At 40.8% G+C, this 12,528-nt stretch overlaps 1 protein-coding gene across 1 annotated transcript; it reads right to left on the bottom strand.

Annotated features, from left to right (window-relative positions):
• Nucleotides 1-9,032: 9,032 nt before the first annotated feature.
• Nucleotides 9,033-11,070, bottom strand: tcf15 (transcription factor 15). The gene is made up of 2 exons (XM_010732051.3): nucleotides 9,880-11,070; nucleotides 9,033-9,313 (listed from the first exon to the last, which is right to left on the bottom strand). Exons 1-2 carry the CDS (start codon nucleotides 10,357-10,359, stop codon nucleotides 9,251-9,253), a joined length of 543 nt encoding a protein of 180 aa, XP_010730353.1. The 5' UTR covers nucleotides 10,360-11,070; the 3' UTR covers nucleotides 9,033-9,250.
• Between the last annotated feature and the right edge of the window lie 1,458 nt (nucleotides 11,071-12,528).

The raw sequence follows: 12,528 nt of genomic DNA, 5'->3' as shown, positions 1-12,528 counted from the left end.
AAATCACTGAGAGACAAGAGGAGACAAACTTCTTATTGTAGCTTCGATGTATAAACATTTATGTCTTTAAAAAAAAAAAACTGAAATAATTTGCTGACCTTGTACCACGTCAATGAGAGGAAGTTCATGTCGCCACTGGGAAGACCTGGACAGTCCAGTGTGACATCTTCATTGCAGTTTGCACGAATTTCTGCCAGACTCTGGGTTGCGTAACGCACCAACAGCAACTGAGATAATAACAGAGTCCAGAGAGCTCAAATAATAATACACTGAACTACTTCTGTTCATCTAGTGGATGAAATTATTAATACAATGCTGAATTATATAAATACATATATATATAAAAGTCAGACTTAACTCACCTTAAACAACAACACCTTCTGAGACATCTTTTACACTTCATCTGTCACTGCTGTAATAGTAGTGCTTCTACTCTCACTTCTCTTGAAGTGAAACGACAGTTTCCTGTATGCGAGGCACATTTTCCTTTAATTTATTGTGAAGATACGTCCCACGATGCCACCATGTGGTGTTTGAGAGCGATGCATCGTCACTTCCCTCCTCAGATGCTTTTTGTCTCTTTTTCAGCAAAGCAGCTTCAAGCACTGCATCGGTTTTACACAGTGATACTCAGCCTGTAATGTCTCCTGTGGTTCTGATAACAGAATCCGGTCTGGACTTTTAGCAGAAAGTCTGATTCAGTGTTGACCCATAAAAGTCTGGATATCTCAGCCTCTACTGCTTCAATTTTTCTGTCCCCTTGAGTACAATACCAAATCACTGTATCGCTCTTTAACACCACCAGAAAATCTTGTTTTCACTGACCTCCAGTGGTTTAAAGGTCCAGTGTGTCAGATTTAGAGGGCTCTATTTACAGAATATGACAGAAATGAAATATAACGTCCAGGTCCTCTTCCATGATGAACCGCCATGTTTCTACAGTAGCCCAGAATGGACAGGCTTGCGGCATCTGAGGCAAACTACACCGTTAAACGCCTTTAAATCCTACACACTGGTCCTTGAAGGTTCAGGTTGTGCTCGAAAAGAACAATGCTGTGTCCTAATACTTCTGTAGTACACTGTGAACACTATATACTTATAGGTGTAGTGCTCTAATTAGGCCAGCGTGTTGTTGTCTCAATTCAAATATGATGATGATCGCAACATTTTACCTTTATGAGTGCACCATCTGGGTACTGACAGCACACTGCATTTTAACATACTCATGTACTAGTTTGTCAGACTTGTTGGTCATCATATAGACAGACAAGACGTAATTTGTTCCAATAATGGAAACATCCATATTGTTGTTCACATGAAAAGTGACAGAAATAGAGAGAAGACGAAATCCTGGCTCCTTCCTCACCTCCACTCAGCTGACTGATCACTGAGCGAGGTGGGTGCGGATGTCAGATTGTCGTTTTTTGGGGGGGGAAGTTACAGAAATGGTCGGACACAGCTCCTCCCTATCCAGCACCGGAAAGGTGTAGAGGAGGGGCAGTCCTGATGGTGTTTAACCACCAGACTGATGAAGCAAACGGGCAGCTTGACTTTTCACATTATTGCAGTGACGTAGAAATGTACCAGACAGTAAAACACGGTCATATTTCATGGCAAAATGTTTATTTATACAGCATTTTTGGGGCATTTTAAACCACAGACGGTTAATGTACAGTAAAACACTGTCACATTTAATGGCAAAAACTTTATTTTGTACAGCATTTATATATATTTTAATGTTAATTATACAACAAAACATTGTTTCTTTTGATTAAAACACTACTAGTATCCTTTTACTGTAATATTAGAAAAAGTTCTACCACATTTATTACGGTAAAATTCTGTAATTAACTGTTGGACCTACTGTTGGTGCAACAGGTTCACAAAATATTTGAATTTACTAAAATGGATGTTACTTACTTGGTCCGTAAGATGTTCTTCCGAGAGACTGACGGGAGGCTCACATCAAAAACATACTTTCACACACACTCACACACACACACACACACACACACACACACACACACACACACACACACACACACACACACACACACACACACACACACACACACTTATGAGGCTACCTCATCCTGTTGTTTTCATCGCAGGGAACTCCCCATTGTCTCCCTTCAAGCATATTATTTGTATGTGTCGCTCTTGTTGACAAAAGAGGTCGATATATGGTTATTAATAGCAGTCTGGCTTTATGGAAAAGGGAAGAGTGAGGTCTTTGGATTCCACCATCTGCATTAAACAATGCCTCATTCAGCAGCAGCTGGCACGGCGAGCGCAGGGACGTACAAATTTACTGATTTTACAACAGATCATCAGTGGAAATGAGGATTTTTTTTTTTTCTTGTCCGCTTCCTATTGGACACCGGTAACTGCAGCTGTGAGCAGTTTTAGATTTATGACAAGAGGGTAATATCAGCATGAGAAATAAATAGCATAATACTCTGCATTCTTGAAATATCTTTCACGTGTTGGTCACCACAGATGTTCTGATATTCCAGTGTTACATTTATTAAACACCTTAATCAAACACAGGGGACTTTCGCAGTCATACAAACAAAAAGTGTTGTTATTAACTTCAGTGACAAAAACCAGTGAAGCTTGTAAGACTCATCAAAGTTGTGATTCTCTGAAGGTTTAATAGTTGGTGTAAATGTGAGCGAGAGCATGTGTGATGTGTGCATGTATGTGTTTGATTCTGGCTGTGAGTGCTGTACTTAAAGGGTGTTGCACGCCACAGTAAATCCCCGAGGTTGTTAGCACGCCCAGCTGCTAGTGTAGGTCTCCATGTTTCTGTCAGCGAGGTTGTTCACCGCACACTCTTTCACCTCTGATTGAGGAAATCCTCTGACTGTTTGCTCTGTTTGCTGAAATGAAATGTCCCAATGGTTCCGCCGTCTCTCCCACAGGTCCTGTACTCGGAGACTTTCCCATGAAGACTGTGAATGTTTACTGGGGTTTGACAGATATATAGCTCTTTGATGAACCGTAACAGAACCAGTGTTTCAGTGCTGCACAGGCTGATAGATGATATTTTGAGATAGCTCAAGGATTTTTGAGTTTAACCCGGCGTGTAATAGTTGTCAGGAGGAAAATCTGCCAAAATGGTGATTAAGAAAAAGTAATGAAACAAAAATAATAACCAAAATAAAATCCTTCTTAGTCCAGTTCGCATAAGATCCTTATTGCCCCATAAGAGGAAGTTGTTTTTGCAGTAGGGAAGCATAAAAACATAAATTATAAACACAATAAAAACATAATAAGACAATGGAAGGCATTAAAAGTTCTGGTACTACACATGCAATACAGAATGCAATAAAAACACTCTAACAATAAGAAGTTAAAGGGGTACCAGAGGTGATACGTAGTGTATTATAATTGTATAATCACCTCAATCTATCCATTTTCTTCCGCTTATTCAGGGAGGCAGCAGGTTTAGCAGGGCGTTCCAGATGTCTCCCTCCCAAGCAGCACATTCCAGCTCCTCCTGGAGCATCCTGAGGCGTTCCCAGGCCAGATTGGCAATAAAGTCCCTCCAGCGAGTGCTGGGTCTGCCCTCTGGTCTCCTAACAGTGCCCAGAACACCTTCAAAGGAAGGCGCCCAGGAGGCATCGTGATCAGATGCCCGGACCACCTCAGCTGGATCCTTTTGACTCAAAGGAGCAGTGTCTTTACTCTGAGCTCCCTCCGGATGTCCAAGTTCATGATCTCATTCTTTCGGTCACTACCCAAAACTCATGACCATAGGTGACGGTTGGAACCTAGATGGACTCCCTCTTCCTCACGGTGGTCCGGTACAATGTCCACAATGCTGCCGAGGTTGCACCAATCGTCGGTGCATTTTCCCATCACTCGTAACCCAGAGATACTTAAACTCCATCGCACAGGGCAGCAAATCAGACTTGGAGGTGCTGACTCTCATAACCTGAAAATAGATCTAGATAGGATCTTTTGCAAGTTCCATAGTCACCATACTTTACACTTGTAAGGGGAGGGTGAGGCAAGTGTTATTCAGTCAGTTGCAATCTGAAACCTCACCGCTAGATCCCAGTAAATCCTAAACACTGGACCTTTAAAAGCATTTATCACACATGGGATAAATCATCCCTGACTCGACGGAAGGAGAGGATGTCAAATTCTCTAAAGAGACGGTGGTTCCGATTTGATACGACAGCTTTCTGTGTGAGTTGTTGGATAAAAATGTGTGACTGCTGTTCACCAGTGATTTACTCATGTTCCAGTTGAGTCATGTTCCACACATCTAAATTCCCGCATCAACAAATCAGTGGAGAAGGTCAAGGACTGTTAACACCATCAGCATTCTGTCAACAACATTTAACCTATCCAGGAGAGTCTTTGTTATACTTTATTGCTACTATTACAATAATAACAATATGCCAAATATGACAGCTATGAAAAGAAACTCCTCAAAGAGACACCTCAAAATGTGTATGTAAAGATGAACGCCGTGACAGTCATGGTTCGCTACTGGAAAACGGAGGAATGCTCCCTGCCCCAAGCGAAGGAGTTCAAGTATCTCAGAGTCTTGTTCATGAGTGACGGGAAAATGGACCGTGAGATGGACCGGTGGATTGGTGCGGCGTCAGCAGTATTGCACACGTTGTACCGTTGTGGGGAAGAGGGAGCCGGCAAAGGCAAAGATCTCAATTTTTCCAGTCCATCTGCCCTCCAACCCTCAGCTATGGTCATGAGGGATTTGGGTAGTGACTGAAAGAGATTGAGATTGCAGATACGAGAGCCCAAAATGGGATGAGACAGGAGGAGTGAGGAGCTTGGATATCTGCAGGAAGCTCCAACATTTAACATTTAATATACTGGCTAATTGATATTTTTTATTTAACACACACACACACACATCTCAAACACACACTAACATACATAATAAACATGTGCGGTCACACATGCCTGAGATGACAAACACTCTCACTATAAAATATGTGATTTTTATCTGCCGTTTGATCTGGATGAAACCTTTGTTCTGTACCACTGAAGACTGAAACTGGCTGAAATGATTCCTGTCTTTGTGAGGCTGCAGAGCGGCATCACACTGCCTGTTCAATTGTTTGTTTAAGGAAGTAAAAAAAAAAAAAGACCTTTCAGTCTGTATTGCTGGATTCTTACCTCTGCCTCTGGGCTTTGGCAGGCTGCTGAGTGCCGGGGGGTTTTGATTGCCCGAGCCTGCAGCAGAACAGAGCTGTGTTACGACTGATCTGTATTGTTCCCTAATTTCTTCTCTGGGATTTCCTCTTGCCAGCTCCCCCCTCACCCACCCATCCTCTTTACTGTACATCATCCTCCCTCTGTCTGAAGGCCCTGCCAAACTCTCTGGCACATGAAAACAATTGTTCTTGTATGTTTGAGGAGACACAACCGGCTCCTCAGACTGGCTTTTCTCCCCCACAGAAGCTCAGCTGACAGTCAGGCAGACAGACTTCCTCCTCCTCCGCCTCCTCCTTTTGGAGGAAAGTGGTCATATTCAGTAAAGTCGGAAGCGTGGTATCTGAGTCCCGAGCCACAAAGTGACTCAGAACCATTAATATCTTTGACATGCAGGTGTAGCGAGGGGCCATCTCCCCAGCCAGTGAGTGTTTGAAACATGCTGAAACAGACTGTGAGAGCAAAAGCTATTAAAATATGTGCAGGTTTGTTTCTAACAAGAGCTCTCTGGCACGACTACAAAATGCTGAAGGTAAGCACCCATCTGGGAATCAGGACTGCGCTCCCAGATGATGTTGAAAAAACGCCTTACATCCTTCCCGTTTCTGGATCATCTATTTCAGCTTTTTCCCCCCCTTTCTTTTGGTGAGGCATAACAGGAACACGTTTGAGCTGTCAGAGCTGTGATTTGTGTTTAATCTGTAAAGATGTTTTCGTGGAACCATTGCTCAGCAGGATTCATTAAATCCTGCTTCTTAAATGTGACTATTTTCCTCCTTCAGTTGTTTGTTTAGATCAATAACTGTTAGTCAGTCAACGCAAACATGGCTGAGGTGTTACATTTTGTCACTTTCTTCTATATTTATGCTCGAATAACTCTCCAACAGGACACTAAACTGCAATCTGTAATGTACAATAAAGCACTGAGGCAACATAAAGGAAATGCATTTTATACTCTCAGTATTGTTAACTTTATTTCAACTGTATTGTGCAATTGAACTTTATTGAACTTCATTGCTGTAGCGCAGCCATCTGGCATCCAAGTCCCGAACACATATTTTCTAAAAAATAGTCATAAAATTTGTTGCTTCTACTTTGTCGGAAAAACACACAAGTCAAACTTGGGTCGATACAACAGCACAATAAGTTAACCAGTATCTATGGATAGAAAATCACCTCTGACAAATAAACTACCTATGACATAAAATACTTATGAGAATAAAGCACCTATGACAATAAACTACCTGTTATAATAAACAGCATAAGACAATATACCACTTAGGACAAGTAAACTACCTATGACAATAAACATTATATTACTATAACATTTGTGACAGTTTTAAAGTAAAGTAGTCTGGTTATTTCCACAGAATAAAACATAATATGGTTGCAGACAGTTCTTTTCTATTGAGCACTTCTTTTTTATATTGCATACCTCTATTTGTTGGTGTTAGTTGGCCAATAATACGTGCACCCCGTTTTAAATGACATGCTCACAATTATAATATATTTATTTATAATTTTATCTGTAAACAGTTTAATGTTTAGGTTTGTTGTCCAAGTAAAACTTGAGTTCCTTCTGTTCAGCATCGGGTAAAATCAACCATATTAGCAACTTGGGTAAACAATCAAAAAGTAATATAAATAATAAATCTGATCAAAACATCCAACTCGTAAAGTTAACATCACATCTGCGCTGTATTGGCGCAAACTGGGTCAATTTTGAATCCATTCATTTTTAGTGTGCAGGGCAGAAGAAAGCGCTCTCTCTTTTGTCTCTGTGCTACTTAGCGTTGTGTTTATTTATATAAAGGGTGAGTTCAGGCCTCATCCCTCAAACGGATGACATAATATGTAATTAAAGTAAAGTAACAAGCTCCTTTATTATTGTTTCTGTTTCTATCTTCCACAAAACAATAGAGCACAGACCATCAAGGTCATCCTTCATCTCAGGTCACAAACCTGGCAGGAGGAGGTAGAGCCGCCTTCAGGCTTCATTTTATCTCCGCAATCTCTTCCTGCGCAAAATCTCTTTTGGGATTAAGGGGTGCAAGGGTACGAGGAAGAGGAAAAACTCACTAACGTTAAGTAGTAAACCTTTGCAATGGTTCCCAGGTGGATCCTCGCCTGTCATACATGTTAAACAGAACCACGCTGACCTTATTTGCTAGCTTTGCTTTTCTCCCCCATCTCTTCTGATGATTCTCTGCCATCAATTTGTTACCTGTCATCTTGGAAAAAAAAGAAAAACCCTTCCGACTTTGTTGAAAACTCACTATTTGGTTCGCTCGCTCTGAAGAGTACCACCAGAGAGCTGTACATCTGGGTCCCAGCGCCGGATGATGTCAAGACTGGCGCTGACCCAAAGCCCGTCGCACAGAGAGTTCCTCAGAGAGGTCGGCTGCGCGTTGTTTTCCCTTCCTGTGCCTCCGTGACATCTTCCTGCCTGGGGGAGCCTCGGGGAGCCATTTGAGGAGGCCCGGGCCCTGAGCATGGAGGACTTAGCACAGCAAATTCCAATTAGTCTGACAGGGCAGGTGGGGGATGGTGGAGGGGGAGTTGGAGAGCGGTGAGGGAAGCTCGGACCCCCAGCAAGCACCTTTAACTGCCATAAAATTCACTTTCCATAGAGCCTCCTGTTCCACCAGGGAGCCTCCCCCTGTCATTCTGTGGACTAAGTTTGCAGTCTGATTCAAAGCGATGCCAGACAGGAACTTGGGCTCAGCTGTCTGTGTGTCTGAGCTGCAATCTGCCTGTTGGACCGATCATTGCAGTGTCTTTTTCAGACTGGAGAAGAGGCCCACAGAGACTGGGCTGCTTTTGCTTTGCAGCCTTATTTTTCAGTAGTTATAAAATGTTTCCTGGTGAAAGCAGGTCCGAATTGACTCTGTGCTACGCAGGCTGTGTTGCAAGGGAATATAAACGTAGGAAATGTAATAACTTCTGCCTAAAATAGTGACTAAAGTAGATGATAATGTTAGTATTCAAAGACAAATTACCTTCAGGATTATATTTGCATCATCCGCCGTGATTACACATTAGCAGGGTTTAATTTCTTTGCTCCACCGTGACCTCTGACCTCTCACCCCATCTCTCCCTGTCCATTGGGCCCACAGCAGTGATTTATCCCTCTGACATACCAACAGCTGTGTTGGGGGCTCTGAGCAGAGTGTGGGCTACTATTTGCCGTGACTAATCGATAACAGACTTCAAAAAAACACCAATCGTGAGAGTCGGAAAAAAAATACACCAGTCATTGACACCAGAAACCCTGAACCTTTGCTTTGGCTCTGCAGGCTTCATAAACAACGTCTTGGCAAAATTACTGGAAACAATGGAAATGTGTGTGTGTGTGTGTGTGTGTGTGTGTGTGTGTGTGTGTGTGCGCGCGTGTGTGTGAGACAGCTTTCCATGAAGACATAAAAAACATTTTACAACACCAAGTTGGTTGTTAAAATAGCTCTAAGAACGCAGTATGGAAATTGAGCATTTAGGTGTCAAACAAAAACATTTTTCTTATTTAAGTTGTCAAATGTTTAAAAGACTTGAGGCCATTTTTCCAAACTGCAGTTGAGCCTCTTGTTATATAATAAGAAGCTTGAAACAGAGACCATCTTAAAAGATCTTTGGTCCCAAAAATAAACATATTCCGTTTTTTTCTTTTGTCCATTTCATCAACAGCCAAGTTGTTAAAAACAGTTGAAGATAATCTGGTTTGACAGCTTTTTTCTTCTTTCTCATGGGACAAAACAGGAAAAAAAAACACTTTTATTTTTGATAAAATATATTTTATTTAAAACTTTTGAAAAAAAAAGGACAAAAAGTTTCTCATAAGTTTCAAACAAATGCACTGCATCTCTGAAAGCCTTATGCTTAAATTTCTCAGTCAAGTATAAATAGTCTCTTCTTTGGTTCCATCATTTGATCCAGCATGTGTACATGTGTGTTTCTCTCTCTGTGTGTGTGTGTGTGTGTGTGCTGTGTAACACCAGCTTTGACTCTTCCCTGAGAAAGTCTTTGAGGATTTTCAGGTTGCTAATCATTCACTGGTCTTCTGTCAGCGTCTCATTCGCAGTGGACCCAGCCCTCGCATTTTTAAACAGTCTTTACCATCCTTTATCTGGAGAAAAAAAAGAAGAAGAAATGTCTCAGTCATATAAAAATAAACATAAAAACAAATATTTAATGTAACTCCACGGGTTATGTTGTAGTTTTATTTTGTGCAAATCAAATTTTTATTTTCTACAAATCAACAACTTTTTTTTAGTTTCGAAGTTTGATGTCAAATTAATTTCAAAATGCACAAAGAAGCTACTAATGATGTTGTGCACCATATATTTTGACTACAGTGAAGTTACAGTAATGTAAAACTAAACAAGAAACATGTGAGTCTGGCTGTGGGAAGAATTTCCAGCCAGCACCGAGAGATGCCCAATGCGTAAAAGTACTTTTTATGCGTAAAAGTGCTTTTTACGCACAAAATAATAGATTTACACAAAAGTGATCAGGAATGAAAGATAAACAGATGCTGCGTTAGACACAAAAAGCATGATCAAGACAATAAAACGTGTCTGAGCTCGGAGCTGAGGAGCCTGTTTCATGTAAACTTTGATATCAGTTGTATTAAAAGCAGCGTTTTATTCGAAGTCGGTTTGACTGTGGGTCTACAGTAAAAACAGCATTTACCCCTTTTCTCTGGTTGCTCAAACAGAAGGTGCAGATGGTCCTCGGCTGCTGCGCCCCGCTCTCTCCTTGCGCATGAACCGCGCCGAGGCAGGGCTGTTCATCAGCACCGCCGTCTCCAAGAAGAAGCACGTTGGCCAGATGGGAAATGTAGCTGGATGCCAGTCGAAGAGTTTCAATTTTGGAGAGCTTTCTGTCCACAGGCTCGGTGGGTATGAGAGTCCGGAGAGCTGTGAATGCGGTGTTGACACTCTGGGTCCTTCCTCTCTCCCTGGCGTTAGCTGCGCTCCTCTGTTTCACGGTCACCCCGGTTTCATCTTCCAGATTGTGCGAAATCCTTCTTCGTTTTTCGGTGGAGCCGCAGTAACTTTGCTCCGAGCTGCCATCGCTTTCGCTGCGGTTTTCATCATCCTCGGACGTGATAGTGAAGTCTGAATAGATCAAATGTGTCGCCACAGGCCGCAGCATGGCGAAAGTCATCATTAAAACGTTACAGTTCCAAATCCTCAGTTGGATCAGACCGAAAACCAATTCAGACACCAAGCCTACATCTCAATCCGGCACAAAGTGCTGCACATAACCACCAAATGGAAAAAAGCTGACCGACTTTTCATAAGTCAGTGTGCACTGGCCTATTTTAAGGATGGACACGGACTACCTGCCTGGGCAGCTGGGCTCTTATAGCTGGATGGGAGGAGCTGCCAGCAGCACACAGAGTTATGGTGACCTCTGAAGACTCTGTATACACACAGTATAACTCATACATAACGTTATAAATCACTAATGCACTATAGGTGTGCATGAATATTGCAGTGGCACATTAAAAGATAAAGTGATAGTGACACAGACACAAGCTGCAGCAATATCAACGAAAGAATATTAACAGTAGTTTTGTTTTCATTATTCACCACACTTTTAATTAGATTAGATTCTACTATTATAGACTGATATAGCACTGAGTTATAACTGTATTCAGTTATAAGGATATTAATATAAAATAATCAGATCTTTAACCTAAAGATAGAAATGCCACATGATAAAAAAATACTCCATTACAAAGACCTGCATTCAAAATTTGACTTAAAGGTCCAGTGTGTCAGATTTAGGAGGGTCTTTTTAGAGAATATGCCAGAAATGGAATATAATAAGCAGCTATATATACTATACTGTGTTTTCATTAGTCCACCATGCTAAACTGCCATGTTTCTACAGCCCAGAAAGGACAAACTCTCTAGATAAGGACTTTCACATTTTTATGACTCTTTCACACTAGAAAGGAGAGAGTGAGGATAGGCGGTTGCAATCATCAGCTACAACACTGCTCCTTTAAATACAAAAATATGAGCAGCAAAATATATAAAAAGTACGCAGAAGATCACTGAGTGGCATATTATCGAATATTATATTATTATTCATCAGTGATGTGTAAGTTTAATTTGTTGGTGTACACATGCATGAACATACAGTATGTATATGTTTGTGTTTATGTATATATAAATATATGTAAAGGAGATATAGTGTATGAATTACTTTATAAGTATATAGAAGGAGTAGGAATACTCCTTTTCAAACATGTAAGATTTAATCTGTGTTGTGTGTAGATTTGTCTTTTTTCTTTTATATGTTTAAATAATAAAAATATAAACTTAAATATATGCAAACACATCTTTTTTCATTAACTGATCAAATGTTTTGTGTGTGAAATTGCTATCAGTGAAGTAACTTGTAACTATAGCTGCTAAATAAAGGTAGTGAAGTAAAAAGTACAATAATAATAATAATAATAATAATAATAATAATAATCATAATAATAATAACAACAACAACAACAACAACAACAAAAATAGATATATAATACTGTTAATAACAATATTTTGCCAAAGAAATGTCGTTCTCTCCCAGTAGCACGATTATAAACGTTTCCACATTCTATAAATATATACGTTTTACAGTCTTTTAATGGCATTTAGGGACTAAAGTTTGCTTTTCAGTTATTTTACAGTTTAGTATCTTGTGTTAGACTGACATATTTATGGTGGTGCCACCCACAGTGGTTTGTTTTTGTTGGCTGGTAAACTGCGCAGATACTGTCGTGACTAAAATGAACTTCAAAGCTTCAGTTTGCTTCAACGTCTAAATATAAAATTGTGCAGGTGTTTGGAGAACTTGTTCTGTGGATGTGTATGTAAATTCAGTTTGTTTAGCCAATTCTCAAATTTCCAATGGAAATTGCCAAGTCAAATGTAAGACGTTCTTTAATTTGAATATCTTTTTCAGGAAGTCTGGCTTAATGTTTGAACTCGCATCACTAATCGACACAGACAAACAGGCTCAAACTAGTTAGAGTCACCATGTTAAGCTGCCATTGGCCTGCACTGAGGAGAGCGGGTCAGGCAGCAGGAGAAAGTTAAGTGTGAGTAAACAAACATTGAGCAGATGATCCTGGAGTTATTTGCTTGCTGCCCTGAGTGCAAAACAACAAAGCAGTGGCAAATGGATGATTTAGTCCCTCCAAGCCACATCAGCGGCCACAAGTCTCTCTCAGCCACAGCCGGCAGCGCATTCAACCACTTCAATGCGCCTCAGCTGCATCAACAATCAGACACCAAAACTGTCTGCTGAGGGAGCACCGAGGTCTTACAGAGGACACGA

The sequence above is a fragment of the Larimichthys crocea genome, chromosome XV (assembly GCF_000972845.2).
Source record: "Larimichthys crocea isolate SSNF chromosome XV, L_crocea_2.0, whole genome shotgun sequence".
NCBI lineage: Eukaryota > Metazoa > Chordata > Actinopteri > Sciaenidae > Larimichthys > Larimichthys crocea.
The sequence above is the reverse complement of the archived record's forward strand: the minus strand, read 5'-3'. Positions and strand labels throughout refer to the sequence as shown.

Bases quoted from the DNA above. Each gene is read 5' to 3' on its own strand.
- tcf15 (XM_010732051.3), bottom strand. From the start codon at position 10,359: ATGATGACTTTCGCCATGCTGCGGCCTGTGGCGACACATTTGATCTAT. The intron at 9,314-9,879 runs GTAAATGCTGTT...TTTTTTCTCCAG, and splicing joins TGAGCAACCAGAGAAAAGGG to ATAAAGGATGGTAAAGACTG.